The 19,329-nt window shown below is 48.5% G+C and overlaps 4 protein-coding genes across 5 annotated transcripts; 1 reads left to right on the top strand and 3 right to left on the bottom strand.

Moving 5' to 3' along the window:
• Nucleotides 1–592: 592 nt before the first annotated feature.
• On the top strand, nucleotides 593–6,354 carry LOC127752972 (uncharacterized). 2 transcript variants are annotated; one of them, XM_052278424.1, is made up of 12 exons: nucleotides 593–828; nucleotides 1,363–1,468; nucleotides 1,639–1,750; nucleotides 2,341–2,499; nucleotides 2,662–2,763; nucleotides 2,828–2,920; nucleotides 3,467–3,556; nucleotides 4,573–4,665; nucleotides 4,746–4,889; nucleotides 5,295–5,402; nucleotides 5,667–5,718; nucleotides 5,798–6,354. In XM_052278424.1, exons 3-12 carry the CDS (start codon nucleotides 1,655–1,657, stop codon nucleotides 5,830–5,832), a joined length of 972 nt encoding a protein of 323 aa, XP_052134384.1. In that variant the 5' UTR covers nucleotides 593–828; nucleotides 1,363–1,468; nucleotides 1,639–1,654; the 3' UTR covers nucleotides 5,833–6,354. The 2 variants fall into 2 exon arrangements, with proteins under 2 accessions (XP_052134384.1, XP_052134383.1); XM_052278423.1 differs by lacking the exon at nucleotides 1,363–1,468.
• A 1,477-nt stretch (nucleotides 6,355–7,831) lies between these two features.
• LOC127752973 (GATA-type transcription factor sreA-like) lies at nucleotides 7,832–9,751 on the bottom strand. The gene is made up of 3 exons (XM_052278425.1): nucleotides 9,629–9,751; nucleotides 8,607–9,551; nucleotides 7,832–8,523 (listed from the first exon to the last, which is right to left on the bottom strand). Exons 1-3 carry the CDS (start codon nucleotides 9,692–9,694, stop codon nucleotides 7,942–7,944), a joined length of 1,593 nt encoding a protein of 530 aa, XP_052134385.1. The 5' UTR covers nucleotides 9,695–9,751; the 3' UTR covers nucleotides 7,832–7,941.
• Nucleotides 9,752–12,439: 2,688 nt separating this feature from the next.
• LOC127753296 (xyloglucan galactosyltransferase KATAMARI1 homolog) lies at nucleotides 12,440–14,248 on the bottom strand. The gene has a single exon (XM_052278776.1). It carries the CDS (start codon nucleotides 14,101–14,103, stop codon nucleotides 12,583–12,585), a length of 1,521 nt encoding a protein of 506 aa, XP_052134736.1. The 5' UTR covers nucleotides 14,104–14,248; the 3' UTR covers nucleotides 12,440–12,582.
• A 2,835-nt stretch (nucleotides 14,249–17,083) lies between these two features.
• Nucleotides 17,084–18,942, bottom strand: LOC127753138 (xyloglucan galactosyltransferase KATAMARI1 homolog). The gene has a single exon (XM_052278609.1). The coding sequence runs from the start codon at nucleotides 18,818–18,820 to the stop codon at nucleotides 17,315–17,317; it is 1,506 nt and encodes a 501-aa protein (XP_052134569.1). The 5' UTR covers nucleotides 18,821–18,942; the 3' UTR covers nucleotides 17,084–17,314.
• Between the last annotated feature and the right edge of the window lie 387 nt (nucleotides 18,943–19,329).

Below are 19,329 nucleotides of genomic sequence, written 5' to 3' on the forward strand. Positions count from 1 at the left end.
AACTATAGCTTTACAATAAGCTTATAGCTTGTAGTGAGCTCTATCATTAAACTTGTTCTTATTATTTATACGGTTGAAAGTGCAACATGCATGGAAGTTGTTTACGGATTAGCTCCATGATTTATATAAAAAGATTTAGAGAAAGTCCTTTTCAATTCACGATTTAAATACAAAGACTTGACCTAGACCATATTTGAGTCACTTTGAGTTTTTTTAAAACAACTTTTTTGATTTAAAAATAAACCAATCAAAAAACTTATTTCTAAATCTTAATCTTTGAGCCAAACAATATTGCAAGACCAACCTCTCATAATATGGTAGTGTTGTTTCTCATGCTAGTATTGGCGTGACAAAACATTCATGATGGAAATAAGTTTTTGACATTTATTTTTAAAATTAAATTCAAAAAGAATAAAAATTCTAAATTTGAGAACTAATTAATCTTATAGGCAAAGGGTTAACAGAAGCTTAGATTTATATATATATATATTTTTCAATAATGCTGACGTGGCGTGCTGACTCAGGACCGAATATTCCCGTGACCCCGTGCAGATTGGGCCTTTTTTTGACCGGCCCACGAGGAGCCAAACCCTCGCATTTCCTCCTCCGACTCCGCCGGCCCACTCGCTCACTGCGCCGCCGCTCATCGGCGCGACGCTCCGGCGGCCGGCGCTCGCGGGCTCCGAGCCGGTCGCCGCCTCCCTCTGCTCTCCTCTCCGTCGCCCTCTCCTCTAGGCCGCCCCCTCCGGTGCTCCACCGTCGCCCTCCCTCGCTCCGGCAGCTCACGCTCGCGGGCTGGCCGCCGTCGCCCTCTCCGGCAGGGTTCAGGTATCCTAATCCTCCCTAGGATCAAGAGTTCGCCGATTCCGATTGGTTGTTAAACCCAGCATCCCTTCCGCGTAGAATCCTATGAAAGTTAGGAGATCTATTCGAATGCTTGTACTGTTGTACAGCTGCACCTGCATTGGCCATAGGAGATCGAATGTAATGTGATATACTATTAGACTGACAGCAGCATTTGGTCTCAAGTGGGTTAAAATATGTGAAAGTTAGAGAAAGCCGTTTTTGTTGATCTGTAACGTTTCGGGGTAGCATTTGTGCATTATTATGATGATCTGATGGAGTTTAGGCTTATTTTCCAGGGGAAAATTGAGTATTCGCTTCTCTTTTTAGGGCTTCTATTTTTAGGGGACCTTCAGGGTTTGCCCCTATTTTTGTATGAATTGAGGATTCGCACCTGTTTTCGTAAAAGTAGCTACAATAGGCTCATATCTAGGTATTTTCCCCATTTTAGTTTATTTTTTTTCTAAAACTTAAATACATATACGAAAAGACTATCGTGCACTGGTTTTTTCACATAAGGCATCTCTTATATCACTGGCCTCTGGGGAGCACTCTCTTCTGGAGATCACGCTGACAACGGTCGTGCGGGGTGACCACTAGCGTTCCTGCAGGTGCAGCTGTGCGGGTAAGTAGCAAGAGTGCCTGCTGCTGCTGTTCGTGCTGGTCTCTAACTATGCCGGCATCGTAACTGACCATTGCAATACTTATCACTTATGTAGCTACTAGAATTAGTTCTCTTGATGACACATTTGCACTGAAATGATCTTCTTCATTTGTGCTTCATCTTTTTGACAGAATTGCATTTGGTACGATGGAAGAGGGCAGCGACTATTATCTTGTCAGGAAGGGGGAGATGGTAGCTGTTTACAAATCTTTAAATGATTGCCAGGCTCAAATTTGCTCATCGGTATGTGTATTTGTACTAATGTTATTGTGATTGTACATTAAGTTTTCCTGTTTTCATCCATTTTTCTCATTTATAGTGTAAGTTTTTGGTTTTGCTGTTGTGAAATTTTTTTTTTTTTAAAAAAAGAACACAGTGATCCTACCTGTTGATAAGGTAAAGGATAAGTTGTTTATGCAACTTTGCACTTATCCTTGCTCCCTCAACCTCCTAACACAATTTGCGTATCTTCATGTATCAAAGGGTTAACTTTGTGGTTTGTTTTCTATATTCATTTGAATATTCATTTGTGGTTTGTTTTCTATATTCATTTGAATGGATTGTTTTTCTATCTTGCCATGTCGTTAGCTTAACTGAAGGGAGATGAAACAAGTCAACGTTAGCCCTCTTAACGTTTTCTACTAAAAAACTATCAACATTTTGGTGAATTTTACTTCTATTTTCAAATATCAAGTAAGAATTGCACAACTCCTCTGAAAACTACTTCTCCCACCGTCTGTAATACATTCTGGGATTATAAATACTGTAAATTTCATGCTTCTTTCTTTGTATATGGACAGTAACTCTTGAGATTGCTGATTTGTTTTCAAAAGGTATCTGGTCCTGCTGCAAGTGCCTACAAGGGTAACTCTTGGAGCAGAGAAAAGGAGGAATACCTCTCTTCGCGTGGGTTAAGTAATGCTACATATGTAATCAATGCAGCTGAACTTAGGGAAGATCTATTTGGTACCCTTATCCCCTGTACTTTTCAGGTAATGTGCCAACACACTTATATGTGCCTTTTCCATCTCTGGATGACATGTCGAATCTGACAAAGTTAATATAAGCTCCAATATTGTGTAATGGGATATTTTTTTTTTAAAAAAAAACTAGCTTTGTTTTTTTATTCACTCATGCTTTGTCTTCCTTTGTAGGAGATAACTGTTTCTAGTTCAAATCAATCAGCTCTAAATCATACAGGTGTCCTTAACAATACAAGATATCAGCCTGGGGCACAATCCGTGGATCTGAACTACGTAAGTTTTGCTATTGCAAGCATTCAAGATATCAGTGATAAAACCTCATCCTGCTTTATTACAGGATGCCGTGGGATCTGGTCAAGCCTCAGCTGAGCACTATAGCCAGCGTATTAACCAAGGCTACTCTGTTCGGGGACAAGCATTTAACAGGCTGGTAAGCTAAGTACCATGGTGAGACTGCGAGTGTGCGTATGTATGTGCCTAGCATGCCACTAGACATAACGAGTGAATATGAGGAAAATGAACATTATTTCTAGTTTATACTTTCCCTGGTAGCAACATTTGGCACAGGTGATGATAATGCAAATTAGGTACACACTTCATTTTCAGAGCATGTGATTAAGTGCTTCCTAACCACATGTAAATGCAGGACGGTGGCACCAGTACATACACATTTAAAGTGTATAATGTCCATTCGCGTGAGCACATAATCATGAGTTACCATGTGGCTTCCATCATGCATACACATGCATAAAGAGATTTAATTCTGTTTTTCTTTTTAATTTGAGCAGGGCATCATGTTCATGCTTATTAATATGGTATCACAATGCATATGTATGTTCTGCTGAAATGCATTTGCATGTAGTCATATGTTCCTGACAACCCTTAATAAAGGATACACTGATTCTTCAAGTTATTTTATGTTGATTCTCAAGACACTTGTTATTACTTGGAATAATATGATGGCCTTATATTGCAGGAATCCAGACCTAGTTCTTCCAGCCATTTCTCACCGAATAATCTTGATCAGAGTGGAACTGTTGATGCACAACCTCTCTCGAAACAATATGTAAAGTTTGGTCTTGTTTTGCTGATTAATTTTCTGCATCTACTACAATACTTTTGACTTATCAGATTTCTAAAGCTATAATGCATTCTTAAAAAATGTGCTATTCAAGGTGTTGTGTTAATTAAGTTCGATATTAAACAGAAAAACATATGAATGCTCAATATGCTTTTGTATTGAATGCTCTTAATCACTAGCTTCGTTTTTCTCTTGTTTTGACCAGGTAGGCCTACTATCACAAACATGTTCTGCCACTAATTCATTTTTCATTAATTAACTTCTGACATCTTATCTGTAAGGAAATAACAGGTTTTTTATTTTCCAACATGAATAAGTATTACATGATTAGGATAGGAAGTTTCAAGCTTGTAGTACCTGTTGCTTCTTTATAGAAAAGATGCGTTGTGAGTGCATGGCTTTGCCCACTAAGGTTCAAATCTTGATGTCCCCACTTACACACTCAGGCTCACAGATTTACCATGGGCCTCTGCCTGTTTGAACTGCGTTAAGGGGTACACGCACAAGTGTGCTGTGCTTGTGTGGTGGTGTTTGTGCATGTGCATCTTCCATGTAATCACAAAAAAATTTATCTCCTGTGTATTCTCCAAAAGAAAAAGGTGTGGTTTGCAGAATCGTTTTGATAAGGCTGTCTTATCAGTAAGACATTCTTTTAAGACTGTTAACTCCTTAATTACTATTCAACTGTGCCTATTTCTTGCATCTCTTTAGGATGCTTTACTGCAGAATCTTTTGTAAATGGATGATGAAATAATAAATTTAATAATCTATGTACTTGAGGCCATTAACCCTTAAAGTTGTTTCAATTGTGCTCAGATCCTGCATGTAAGTTTTCCACTTATTAATCCAACTGTCACATCTACAGGCAAACTGTGGAGCTAGAAATTTATGTTGCCATAGGGTTACCTCCTCACCTCACCTTGTATAGAAGTCATCTACTTGGTCATTAATACATGCTATTTTACTCATATAAATGTTTTGCACCTTATCTGTTTTTTCAGATGGTATGCTTACTTCACTTCGATGGTGCATCGAAAGGAAATCCAGGAAAAGCGGGTGCTGGGGCTGTGCTTATGACTGAAGATGGGAGAGTGGTATACTTAAGTACTTAATGCACTTCAAAGTTTAATGGTTGGTTTTCACTTTTATTTCATGTGCTTACTTATCCTTGAAGATATCTCGACTTCGCGAGGGTCTTGGTATTGTTACCAATAATGTTGCTGAATACCGGGGCCTGATCTTAGGATTGAGATATGCTATTAGGCATGGTTTCAAGAAAATCATAGTATATGGCGACTCTCAACTAGTCTGTTATCAGGTATATTTTGTTCTTTGCTTCTTCATCACTAATCAAGTCACCTCCTTTTTATGGTTGTCTGCCTGTCCGGCATGTTGGCATTGTCATGCTGCTTGATGTGCTTTCAATTATGAAATAAGAACTAAATGTTCCTAGAAGCAAACATTTAAGATCATGTTTCAAATCAAATCATGAACAAAGCACATATAGAAACTGAAAATGATCTGCCATTCCTCTCTTTGGCATAGTCATGGGCCTCGGACCTCAGCCCAATGCCCATTACAATATAGTAAATTAAGAAAGAATTCATATAAGTATTTTTCATAGAAAGTTTTTCTCATACCGTTATCACATATTCAAACTACATATTTTAGACAAGAGTATCATTTTCTCCGCTAACAGCTTTCTCATATATTTCTCAAATAGGTGAAAGGTACATGGCAAACGAAGAACCAGAACATGATGGAACTGTGCAAGGAAGTGAGAAAGCTCAAAGAAAACTTCGTCTCATTTGAGATCAACCACATTCGACGGGTATTATTTAAACTTCCTTCCTGCATTGCATTTTTACGTTGATGATTTGATATAAGCATGAACAGTGAGACAACATTATTTTGTCTCGTTTTGCATCAGCGGCATCTCATTCTTCCTAGACCTTCACTGCATATCTGATGTTTCTGTACAGAAGTTGTCTCTAGCGTATGCTTGGTTGGGCAAGCTAAAACAACAGCTATATCTCTAAGGCACTGATACTTTTTGGTATTGCTGATTTTCTCCACTTTCTGTTTCTGCATGAAGGAATGGAATGCCGAGGCAGATCGCCAAGCAAACATAGCTATTACTCTTTCCAGTAAGATACATTTACTTGTTCTTTTTCTTTCCAATTCTCATACATGCTTTCATAACCATGAATAAAACCCATACTGCAGGTGGTGTGGTCTCTGAGGAGCGTGGCGATGGCTAGCCTTCTCCGGCTATAACCCTTCTAGATAATGGGAGTAACTAGTATATGTAGTTAACTAATTAGCAGGTGGAGACCTATATGATGGGAGTAACTAATATATGTAGCTAACTAATTAGCAACCAGAGACCTATGTTTTGCATCTTGCTGCTCTGGCCTCTGGGAGTCCAGCTTGCAGTAACCTGTTGAAGATGATCCGTGTGAAGGGTACACCTCGATGATGAACACTCGAGTTACCAGGCCTCATTTTGGAGCACTATGTGAGCTCCAGCTAGTTATTCTTGGTGTAAGCTTCACTACTTGGGCCTTCACATAGGCGTTGCCCAAGTTAGTAGACTGGCAGCGATGAACTGATTGAGTGCGATGATGCAATTGCTAGTTTGCCATGTGTTGGGTTTTGGTTTTGGGGGGCTAAGAACCAAGTTTGGCCTCTTTACCTACGAAAGCATCTGCATGTAAACTGAGCTATAAGCTCCATTTTGTCAGGCTTGTGAATGAAATTGAAAACTCCGCGGATCTTCAAAATGCAAAGGTCTTTTATGTTAGCCCTGTTTGATCCAGAAAATGAAAGAAATGATAACAATAAAAAGAAACCCCCCCAATTTGTTGTCTTCCTTAACACTCCCCTTCCATTTCCCATTTTCATTTATATATGATGTTGGTTAGTTTAAAATGAAAGGAGTAAGAACTAGTGACGTGGTGGTATAGTTGTGGGTGTATAACTTTACTCACAAAGGGTTCAAATCTTGATGCCTATTAATATTACGCATATGTAGGTAGGCTTCAAAGTTTCAACAGAACTTTAGCGAGATCACGGATATGCCACAGGTTTTCCTGTTTCTTAGAGTATGTGTTAGAGAGCGTATTTGCGAGAATGTGAGTGTGGCATGTGCGTGTATGTCTGCACAAATTTGGAGGGAGTATCTCCTTACATTTCAAAAGCAGTAATTCTAGACTCCTTAATCACAAATGCGCATGGGATATTTAACTTCTTGCCACTTTTAAGATATGGCAATTAATTTTTTTGCCACTCGTTGTCTATGTCGTGTGTGCCCTCACATATATATGACATGTGGGTCCAGTGACAAATAATTTAGCACCACTCATAAGAGTGGCAAATAGTCAATGGGAAATCCTTTCAAAAACCATAGAGAAGTCTACTTAGTCCAAAAAGGCAAAAACCCCTACTCCCCTAGCAAGAGCAAAAAACATAAACATTCAGTGTGCTAACAAAATTGGGCGGGCCAACTAAATCGCCTCCCTAAACTAGGGTTGGCAATGGGGCGGGGCGGGTGCGGGTTGGATAGGAACGGCCCCGCCCCCGCATCCTTGCGGGTTCACTCGGCCCCGGCCCCGGAGTGAGGAACGGGGCGAAATCAATCCCCGGCCCCGGCCCCTCCGGGGCCCCACACCCAGATGCGAGCGGCGACTGCTAGCGGCCGGAGGAAGGAAAGAATGGTCTGGGAAACTTGCAGCAGCCGGGTGGAGGAAGGGAATAATGATGTGGGGAACCTGCAGCAGCCAGAGGGAGAGGAACGGTCGGAGAAGGAGGAGAACAGCATAGGCGCCGGCGGCTGGAGAGGTAGGAGAACGACATGGGGCGCCAGCGGATGGCAGGATGGGGAGACGGCGTCCGTGAGAGCAACGATACGGGCAGCGTGGAAGAGCGCCGACCGCCGCTGAGGTGAGGAAGCGCCGAAGCGGCGTGCGGCGTGTGATGTGTTGCGTGATTTGTGGGATAGCGTCAAAAGTCAAAACTATTGGAACGAGAATAGAGATTGGTGGCGACGGTGACAAACTCACAGGATTGATTTTAGGGTTGGCTTCTCTTTACTGATCTGTATATATATATTGGGCTATATGGGCCTAAATTTGATTATGGGTTGTATGCCATATTTTAGATCCTATATTCCGGGGCCCCGTGGGTCACCTGCGGGTGAGCCTGTGGCCCCGCCCTCGCCCCCGCATAGTTCCGAGGCCCCGTCCCCGCAGCCCCGCGGGTTGAAATTTCACCCCGTCCCCGTAGGGGCGGGTACCCGGCGGGTCCCGCCCCCAACGGGGAAATTGCCATCCCTACCCTAAACAAAATCCCGGGGGGTTAAACATTTTCTCTCACTTCTCGCCGGCTATGGCGATGGCGACCGGCGACTCTCGGCGACGGCGGTGTGCGTGTGCGTTGGAGTGCAGCTCCGGCGAGAAGGTCGGACAGTTGAGAGGCCGGTACTCCGGCACCAGCCGACCTTTCCTGTACTGCTTCCCGCACGCGTTGCACAGCTTGCCGCGGCTGTCCGGACCACTCAGCCACGCCGGCGTCTTCGTCGTCCCGCAGTGCGTGCACCGCCGCTCCACCGCCGTCGCCGCCGTGTTAAGAGCAGTGGAGCAGCGGAGGAGGTCGACGATGCGGCGGTGTTTGGTTGCCGGGGTGATGTTCGGTGGTGTCTCCTCCTTCCTCACGTGCTCCGCCTCCGCCGGGCCGTCGCGCTCGCGCCACAGCGGCGTCTCCGTCGACCCGCAGTGCCGGCACTGCCACCCCGCTGGCGGCACGGGCACCTTCGTTCGGTTCTCCGGCGGCGCCGGCGACATCGTCTCCACCGTCGGGAACGCGTCCTTGTTCGACAGCCACTCCAGCTCCTCTTCTTCCTCCTTCGCCTCGCCGGCGTCGCCGCCACCCCTCGCCGCGACGTCATCCAACGCCTGCAAGAAAGAGCCAATTATTCTAAGGCAAAACCCCCCAAAACCCCTCGCCAAATCACCAAAACCCCACGGCCACACGATACCACGTCATCCAACAAGGCCTGGAGGTCGCCGCCGTCGAGGTGTTCGTCCGCGATCGCCGCCGCGTCGTCACGGAGACCACCACCCACCACCACCGTCGCCGCCACCGCCGATCGCTTCCTCTCCCTGGAACACGCCGAGCTCTTGCTCTTCTTCTTCTGTTCTTGGGAATTCTGGGAGAAGGTCGTGCTGTTCAGCTGGCCGCTCCGGTACTTGTTGCCGCACGCGTTGCACAGCTTGCGGCGGCTGTCCGGGCCAAGGCGCCACGCCGGCGTCTTCGTCGTCCCGCAGTGCGCGCACTCTCGCCCCGCCCTCGCCGTCGCCGCCACTGCATGGGCGAGGTTGGCTGATGCGGATGGCTCCTGCAGGCGGCGAGGTAGCTGGACGACGCGGCGGGGTCTGTCGGAGTGCGGCTCTGGAGAGGTGGTCGGGATGTTCGGCGGCCGGTGGTCGTGTTCCGGTGGTGTCTCCACCACCCGCGGCGACGGCGCCATGGTGGTCTCCACCGTCGCGAACGCGTCCTTGTTCGACACCCATGCCAGCTCCTCTTCCTCCTCCTTCGCCTCGCCGCCGCACCTCGCCACCGCCGCGGGGGACGGGGCGGCTGACTGGGGCCCCGGTCGGCGGCGCAGCTGGAGGACGCGGTGGTGCCTGTTGGAGTGAAGCTCCGGCGAGAACGTCGGGCTCCTCAGCGGCCGGTACTCCGGCACCAGCTTGCCGCTCCGGTAGCGCATGCCGCACGCGTTGCACAGCGTGCGGTGGCCCTCCGGGCCATGGCGCCACTGCGGCGTCTCCGTCGTCCCGCAGTGCCGGCACTGCAACCCCTTCGCCGCCGCTGCCGTCGCCATCTTCTCCACCGCCGGGAACGCGTCCTCGTTCGACGGCCGCTCCACCTCCTCCTCTACCTCGCCGCCGCCGCCGCCCCTCGCCGCGACATCATCCACCCCCTGCAAGAAAGTACCAAACACTTTCTAACCAAAACCCGAAAATCACCAAAACCCCACGGGCCATGGCCATCTCGTACCGCGTCATCCAGCAAGGCCTGGAGGTCACCGCCGCCGCCGTCGTGGAGCCCGTCGACCACCACCATCGCCGGCGGCGGCGGCGATCGCTTCCTCTCCGGTGGGCCCGCAGAAGAGCTCTCTTTTCTTTCTTTCTTTCTCTTCTTTTTCTGGGGATTTCTGCGATTTTTGGCGTTTTTGGCGTTGGTGAGAAATTCAGAGAAGGATTTTAAGTCGGTGAGGTGAAAAAGCAGTAGAGCAGAGCGGCCGGGACAACTGCACCGTTCACGTGGGGGCAGGGGAGGATTTTGCACTACTTTTGCTTGAAATGAGGAAAAGAAATTTCACAGGGTGGTGTGTTTCGTTTGCTAATTTGGATGACGTTTCCGTGAACGTTGAGAAAGTTAACGTTGGCCGCAGCAAAATGAACCATTTTTTTGTTTTATTTTTGAATTTGTTGTCGTTGGCATTCTAATGTTGCCATGGTCCACCGGGTAGGGGGAATGGGATTTTTAAGAAAATGAAATTGTTAGATTTCAGGCGCCTATAATTTTTCAATTGTTTTAGTCAAATTTGCTAGCCTTATAATCCATGCCGAGATTTGTGCTCTGGCAATGTTAATGGAGTCTTCTCCGGAGGGTTTGGATCGAATTTAGCTTGATATGGGTGTCTAAATTTGGATGCATGGGATATATATGGTGAAAATAGATAAATTATAGCTAAAAAAATTTTGAGCTAAATTTGGACGGATGGGGTATATATTCTTGGGCACCCCCCAAAGGCTGTATTCGCTCCAGCCGGTTCTTGACCCAAACAGTACGCACGGAAAACATAGCAGTCCATTAGCACGTGATTAATTAAGTATTTGCTATTTTTTTTTAAAAAAAATGGATCAATATGATTTTTAAGCAACTTTTGTATAGAAACCTTTTTTTTTTTGTAAAAAACGCACTATTTAGCAGTTTGAAAAATGTGCGCGCGAAAAATGAGAGTAGCGAGTTGGAAACCAGCTCTTGCGAACAGAGCCTAAGTATATGTAGCTCCACCCATGCGTAACACTAAGTTTAGACTTTAGGTTTCGGGATAGGGACCAGGGTGGAATGAAGTGAGAGTGGGAGTAGAAGGGGGAAGACGAAAAAGAGGTTTCCCCGGGCTTAAAGGAATTGCCTTATAGCTTTTATCAACCGCTGTCAAAATTAAAATTTTGAAACTTTTTAATAGTTCATTTTGAGGTTTTTTAATCATTGTTTATCTTTTAGCATTAGATTTTAAATCACTAAAGACTTATATAAAAGTTTTACCTATAAATTATTTTCAATAAGTTATAAAATGGCTTGTCAGTCGTACGTGGTAGTAGGATTGAAATGCACAAGTTCATGTTCAGCCTACTCAACAGAAACTATTTTAATCCCTGGACATAATACCACTTAAACAGATATGAATTTTTTTTTTACAAAAACCTTGTAACAACCTACATCTTGTTTTAGCCTAAGCTTAACTTACGCATTGAAAGAGAGGGGGGGGGGGGGGGGGGCAGTATATGCACAATGCTAATACTATCAACGTCCAAATTTGTCTCTTTTTTTATGTGTAGATTTATTTCAAACTTAATTTTTTTGGAGTGATTGATGACCCGATGCTTTATATTTTTTTTTCAATTTATTTGTGTTGTATTTTAGAGAAAAAAGATACACGATGGATTAGAATGATAGTAGAATATAGAATCCATTCACTCTACTCAACATCAACAACACTCGCTCAGCACTGAACACCGTGGGCCCGTGGCCTTCCAGGTTCCAGCCCTTGACGTTGAACCCGCCCGAAAATCTTCAGTGCTGGGCCAGCCTCATCCGTCGGGCCTTACACAATACACATAGCCCACTAAAACTCCTCGGCCCACCGTGCCAGGGCTACCTCTCTCTCCCGCGAGCAGCGGCCCAGCCCAATCTCACCCTCGCCCGCTGCGTGGCAAGCGATCCGCCGTCTCGTCTCGCGCCGATCGATCTCGATCTACCGAGAGATCGTCCTCACGCTGGTTGGTTGAAAGATGCGCGCCGCGCCGCGCGCACCTGGGGGATGGATCTCGCGTGTTCCGGGAGTCGGCGGCGTCTCCTGCGGCGTTGACATCGCCGGCCGTATTCCTTTTCTCCTCGATCTCTCTCCCGCCGACGCCCTCCACGCATTGGGGCATTCACAGCCCAGCCATAGACAAAAACAAGTGGTCATTAGAGTAAGCATCTGGCACAAGGTCTACTAGTCTACACTGTGTAGCCTACGAAGTTACAGCTTCCTCTAGGTTGAATCTATGATACTATGATGTAATTTAGTAGAGTATGCACTAACATTGCAGTGCTAGCAAAGCACACTGCGTGTACATGGATAGGCGACCAAATTTGTGGCGGCTGTCTCTACTCTTTAGAATTCGTCACTTGATCGATATCTGAAGGTTAGGCGTATACACCTAGGAAGCTTTTTTTTTTCAGGTAGATTTCACCGTGTGATATGTTCACTACATTGATTGATACTCCCTCCATTTCGAAATGTTTGACACCGTTGACTTTTTAGTATATGTTTGACCGTTCGTCTTATTCAAAAACTTTTGTGAAATATGTAAAATTATATGTCTACATCAAAATATATTTAACAATAAATCAAATGATAGGAAAAAGATTAATAATTACTTAAATTTTTTGAATAAGACGAACGGTCAAACATGTGCTAAAAAATTAACAGCGTCAAACATTTCGAAACGGAGGGAGTGCTTCGAAACATGATTCCGCTAACTAGCAGCTGAAAAAGAAGGTACGTAAGCTATTTATCGTGTGTGATTTTCTCTGAAGATTAGACTTTCGGATGACATTTAATTTTTCTGGTAGATTTCACCTATGCGATGAAATCTTAACAAAAATCAAGTACATTTTCAATTCGAAATAATACACCTAGTAGGAGCAAAAGCTACAAATTAAAGCTACTCCAGCTACAGGTATGGATCAAACTCGTGCGGGCCGATCTGCGTCTGTCCGTCGTCGAGCAGGTTGTGCTTCCAGCTGTCGTGCCCGTCGAACACGTCCACGTACTCCCTACCCTCGGCGGCGGCGCGCCGCCGCCTCGCCACGCGGTCGAGCACGGCGTCGACGGCGACGTCGAACGCGTCCCGGAACGTCACCAGCGTCGCCGCGGGGTCCCTGTACGTGATCCTCGGGATCAGCCGGATCACCTCCTCCCGCATCCTCGCCACCGTCGCCGCCGGGATCCTCCTCAGCGCCGCCTCGATGCTCGCGTTCCGGCCGCCGGCGACGACGTCGGTGTGGGGGACGAACACCGAGTAGCTCCGGTAGTCCCTCGGCAGGTGCCACGTGTACTGGGTGTACGCCGACGCCGGGTGGAGGAACACCGGGATGCAGCCGGCGAGCATGGAGTCGAACGTCGACTTGCGGGTGTAGGAGTCGCCGCGCGGCTGGACGCAGAACGCGGCGGACTCGAGGAGCTCCATGATCCGCCCCGGCGAGTTGTAGTGCCCCGGCGAGCTCCCGAAGTGGGTGCAGGACGGCGACGCGGTGCACTGCTCGATGATCTGGGCGCGCACCGTCTTGGTGCTCCCGGGCCGCGGCGCGCCGGCGAACGCCCAGAGCCACCGGCGGCCGCGCCGCCGCATCCGGTCCTGCCACCGGAGCACGTCGGCGTCGGAGGTCGGGTGGAAGTGGGACGGGAACGGCACGCCGAAGTCGATGCCCCTCCACGGGTTGGCCTCGACGGTGAGCACCGTCGTGTTGCGGATCGCCGGGTAGGTGAGCAGCGCGTTGCCCCACCCGTCGTCGCCGCCGCGGTAGAAGTCCCAGACGGGGCGCGCGGCGACCATGAAGTGGTCGCGCCCGCCCATGGCGCGCCACTCCGGCCGCCGCACCAGCCACTCGGCGAGCTGCCGCGGCAGCGCGTCGCGCGCCGCGAGGTCGCTCTTCATCAGGTTCATCGCCGCGTCGAACCCGGCGTAGAACGGGACGAACACCGCGTCGGCGGCGGCCGCGTCGCCGGTGAGGCACTCGTACCGCCGCATCCGCGCGTGGTAGATCAGCGCCAGCATGTACTGGTCGGTGTCGTACACGTCCCGCTCCGGCAGCGCGCCTCCGCCGGGGAGCGCCGGGCCGAACCCGTCGTTCACGACGAGCTTGCACACGTCCATGGACCTCGAGTACAGCCGGCAGTCGCGGACGAGCTCGGCGTTGAACCGCGGCGGGAGCTCGTACATGTACACCCGCCGGCCGGCGCACCGGTCAAGCCCGCCGCCGATGAGCCGGAACGACGTCAGCAGCGGGCGGGAGAACGACGACGGCCGGAGCAAGACGGACGCCATGGTCGCGTTACCTTGCACGGCGGAGTGGTGCGCGTAGAATATCACCGACCAGAACGCCGTCGAGAGCACGGCGAGGAACAAGACCCGCGACGGCCGGAGCAAGCTCGCTCCGCCGCCGGACTTGTCGGACACGACACTCGCCGCCATCGGAGCGGACGTGCGCACGTAGGTGTGTGTAGCTAGCTTGACAGTGTGGGTGATGTACTAGGAGATTAGCAGTGTAGCTTAAGCAAGGTAGGAGTAATATTTCTACGGTGTTCATAAGAAATCAAGAATCAGAGAGCTTGCTAGAAGAATGGAAAACTGGCTGGAATGCGAGGTCCTATGAGCATCGTGATGCTTTCTTTATTTAGTAAATAAAAGTGATTAAGTTGACCTAATTGATTAGTGACCTAGACTTTTTTTTGTGTGTTGTGCAATGACCAAGCTAGGGCATAGTGCTAGTAAATAAATAAGTAAAATTTAGTAATAACGTTTTTAATGGATCGAGGGCTAGCTTGTGCCCGCTGTTAATTGGATGTGGAATAAGTTCACCCGTTGTCCCTCAACTTTATATCGAGTTTGTATGACATCTAATCCTCAATACAAGAAATTTTCACTCCTAAATTACACAAAACCGTGCAATTCAGGTCCTATTGCAGTATGGATCTCTGGTTTCACTGACGTGGCATCCTAGTTAGCAAAATAAAAATAAAAAATTATGTGGGTCCCACATGTCAGCCGCCCTCTTCTCTTCTTCCTTTTATTCTCTTCCTAGATGGGGATGGCCGGCGGCAGGCTGCTGGATCCACGCGCCGGTGGTGCCTGCCCCCTCAGTCGCCTCCACTCCCGAGGTGGGAGCCGCCTCCACCTCCGCCTCTGCCTCCACCTCCACCTCCTTCTCACCCCGGCGCCGCGGTGAAGAGAGTGATTGGTAGCCACGATGGGTTCCTTGGCCTCACCAACGCCTCCCTCGACGGCAACGCCACCAACAGGTTCGTGGGCGTGGAGCTGGATGCAGTGAAGCAGCACGTCTGCGTCGCGGCGAGCTTGTCATCGCCGTCGCAGACGCCGTTGTCGGACCCTAGGGCCGACGACCCGCCCTCGATGAACGCCACGGAGTCGCTCAAAAACCAGCATTGCGTGCCCCACCTTGAACTCGGCGAACTCATCCGTCCATGCCGCGTCCCCGGCGCCGGCCTTCGACGTCAACAACATCCGATCCACTACTGCCGTCACCACTGTGGAAGCTCTGCCTCGGCCGCCTCTCCCGCATCTACCGCTGGTGACGTCCTGAGAAGAGAAGCAAGTTGAGAAGAGAAGAGAAGAAAGAAGAGATGCGGTCCCACTTTTTTCTCACTTACATGTGGGCCCCAGATGCTTTTTTTATTTTTTTATTGACTAGGATGCCACGTCAGCGAAACCAGGCATCTATACTGCTACGGGATCTAAATTGCATGGTTTTGTATAATTTAGGGATTCTAACAAACTTGGTGTAAAGTTAAGGGATGGCGGGTTAACTTATTGCATTGGTTGTAGCCCTGTTGAAATGTTGGCGCAGGACTGGAAGAAGCCCGACCTTGGAACATCGGAACGGCCCAATTTGGCCCGGCCCACTTTTCCTTTTTTCCTTTTTTTACGGAAGAGTGTCCACTTTTCTGAAAACCTCTACTTGGGTTTAAGCATCGGGTTCATAAAATGTTGAACCGTTCTCTACACGTGTTGAGCCCAGGAACATGCAACCTTTTCTAAATCCTTTTGTAATAGAAATATTATTTTATTGTATGAATTTCAAGAAGCTTTTACATTTATAGACCCCTAGACAAAAAAAATAAGTAAAGCCAAAATTTAAATTTCAAACTAAATTTGAAGTTTGACGTATTTTTTTCAACATTGGCTTTTATACTGCTAAGAACACATATATAAAAATTTTAAACACAAAATACTTTTTTATCACTAATAAGTCGTTACGACTTATAACAAAACTTTGGAACCGATGAGGCTCTATATAGTGATAGTACCATACAATTTCATGATTAAAAAGCCGGATTGCATATTGGTGCCCACCAGTAACACATATGTTGATGGACTTTCAAAAAACAAAATTAGCTAGACTCGCAGATTTAATGTTGGGCCTCTATCTCTTTGAGTGTTACTAAATAGGTAAAATACATGGTAGAAACCCCAAATTTGCTGAAAACTCGTGAAAACCATGACAAACTAAAGTCACGCAAAATATCCAAGTGTAGATCAGATGATGGAAGGAAACCTTGTAAAAATCTAAATCAAATTTAACTTCGTTTGTGAGGTATAAAATTTTGAGGAAGAAAACGATCCCATCACAGCCGCTCACCACATAAATGCGGACACCCATATCAAGTCTAGAATTTGAACATGCCTAAGTTGGTTCCAACGTAAAAACCTAACCAGTTGAGCTACGCTCACTTCGCCACCAATTTGTTTTCTAATTTGTCATTCACCTACGTTGTAATTATTTCCACCATATATTTGCTGTGATTCAGGGACACATTCACAGGTGAGTACAATCTTTCATATATTTAAAGATAAATATTGTAATTGGCGATATATGATTGTGTAGTATGGTTTCTTTTATCGGGGTCAATGCCCGGACATTCAACTTGTAAGTAGAAAAAAAAATGCTAACCAGGCGATCTATCTTGTTAGGGTACTCAGCTAATTGATTTTCTAATTTCCTCGTTCTCTCAAAAATAATTTATTTGCTCCTCTCCAAAAAGGAAAATATATACATTTCCATCACGAGTTGTCAGGGCAACTTGTTGTCGTTCTAAACTTCTACCAGATCGAAGCATGCATATATTTGTTCGTCACTGCATTTGCACTTTTATATTGCAAGGATTAAAGCCAATAATGCCGTTTATACATTGATGCTACCAAAATCATTGGAGATTCATGCAGGCCGAACACATTTCGAATGTTCATCCTATTCGAATCTCAGTTCACCCTGGATGCTCTGCGCTGTTTGGAACAGAGGATTTTTGAGAAATTCTGCAAGCACAAAAAATCCCCCAGTTGTTTGGAACAAAGGATTTCGGAGAAATTTCACAAGCGTGAGATTTAGAAAAATCCACAAGAAAATTAATTCTCCAAAAAAAAAAATCCCCCCGTTTCTTAATTTGACAGGCCAATCTTTCAGCTAGCCCAGCTTTGAGGAATTCTGCTTTGTTTCATACATAATCAATCAAGATCTTACATGCCAATATATCGAGGCAATAAAAGTATATATAAAACTAAAATTACAAAAGGTAAAAAAAAAACTGCACTTTGCCCCAGATTCATGGAGAATCCAATGGCCCAATCAAATCGAATCAAAGCATACAAAATCACCCGGTGGATCTTGTCACCTCCGGGCGTCGGGCTCGCCGCGCCGCCGCCTCGCCACCCGGCCGACGACGGCGTCGACGGCGACGTCGAACGCGTCCCTGAAGTCGACGCGGCTCGACCTCGTGTCGGCGTACACCACCGTCGGGATGAGCCGGATCACCTCCTCCCGCATGCTCCTCACCTTCTCCAGCGAGATCGCCGCCAGCGTCTCCTCGATGCTCACGTTCCGGCCGGTCACGTCGGCGTGGGGGATGAGCACCGACCACCCGCCGCGCTCCGGCGGGAGGTGCAGCGTGTACTGGGTGTAGGCCGACCCGGGGTGGAAGAACACCGGGATGCAGCCGGCGAGGATGGCGTCGAACGTCGAGCGCCGCGTCATGGTGTCCCCCCGTGGCTCGAGGCAGAAGCGGGAGCTCTCGAACACGCGCATGACGGCGCCGGGGGCGTTGCACCCGCTCGCCGCCGCGCCGTGGCAGTGGAAGAGGTTGCAGCGGCTCGACGCGCCGCACTGCCGGATGATGTCGGCGCGGATGGTGCCGTTGCCCTTGCGCGGCCCGCCGGCGAAGGAGAAGAGCCACGGCCGCGCCGCCGCGCGCACGCGGCGCTGCCACGCGGCGACGTCGGCGGCGGTCTCCGGGTGGAAGTAGGTCGGGTATGGGACGGCGAGGTTGTTCCGGCTCCACGGGCTCGCCTCGACGAGGATCGCCGTCATGTTCTGGACGGCGGGGTAGTTGAGCAGCTTGCTCCCCCACTCCCAGCCCTCGTCGCGTTCTCGCCGGAAGTCCCAGGTGGTGCGGCCGGCGACGAAGAAGTGGTCGCGGCCGCCCATGGCGCGCCACTCCGGCCGCCGAGTGAGCCACCCGACGAGGTCCTCGGAGAGCGCGTCCTTCACCGACGCGTTCCGGTGGAAGATGTGCCTCCCGAGGTCGCAGCTGCCGTAGAACGGGACGAACACCGCGGCGGCGGCGGCGGGGTCGCCGGTCAGGCAGCCGTACCTCTTCATCCTCCCATGGAAGATGATGTCGAGCACGAACTGGTCGGTGTCGAACCAGCCGCGCTCGGAGAATACGCCGCCGCCATCGCCGCCCATCGGCTCGCCCATCCCGCCGTTCGCCACGTACCGGCACATCCCCTCCGCCGTCCACGGCCGGAGCGCGCGGCAGTCGCGGAGGAGCTCCTCGTTGAACCTCGCCGGCATGTCGTACATGTAGATGTACCTCCCGGCGCAGCGATCCTCCGCCGGCGCCGGCGCCGGCGGCGGCTGCTGCTCCGGCGAAGGGTTCTGGTCGAACGTGAAGCTGTTCAGGAGCGGGAGCGACAGCGACGACGGCCTGAACAGCACGGACGACAGGTCGCCGCCGCCCGGCATGCCGGAGAGGAGGGAGAAGACCAAGAACCAGAAGACGGCGGAGAGGATGGCCATGTAGCATATCCGCGACGGCCGGATCAGGCCGCCGCCGCCGCCGCCGCCGCCGCCGCCGTCGGAATCCGAGGTAGCGGCGGCGGTGGGCGGCGGCTTCATTGACCTCGTCGGCGTCGCGCGCGGCGAGCTCCCTGTTTCGGAGATCGCAGCTGCGTGCTAATTACGTCGTGTAGACAGCGACGTGTTCATGCATGAGTGGTGTCAACTTTGCGAAGGCAGAGAGGAAGAAGAGAAGGTCAGTGGATGATATAGGCAAATCAGAAAATGGTCTATGGTCTAGTGGGTCAAGTAGCCTGTGTGGCTGTGTTGTGTTAATTAGGCTGTGTTTAGTTCACACTAAAATTAAAAGTTTATTTAAAATTGGAACGATGTGATGAAAAAGTTGAAAGTTTGTGTGTATAAAAAAGTTTTGATGTGATGGAAAAGTTAAAAGTTTAAATAATTATTCTGGAACTAAACACGGCGTTAATCTACTGATTTGCACACCATTAGTTAGTAGTAGTACTTAATTAGTAAAAGCTAGTTTATATATCTTTAAATGTTGGAATCATGCTAAAATCAGAAGGGATTCTAATCTACGATACAATTCCATATACACTAGGTAGGGA

This window comes from Oryza glaberrima, chromosome 10, assembly GCF_000147395.1.
Source record: "Oryza glaberrima chromosome 10, OglaRS2, whole genome shotgun sequence".
In the NCBI taxonomy this organism is placed as follows: Eukaryota; Viridiplantae; Streptophyta; class Magnoliopsida; order Poales; family Poaceae; genus Oryza; species Oryza glaberrima.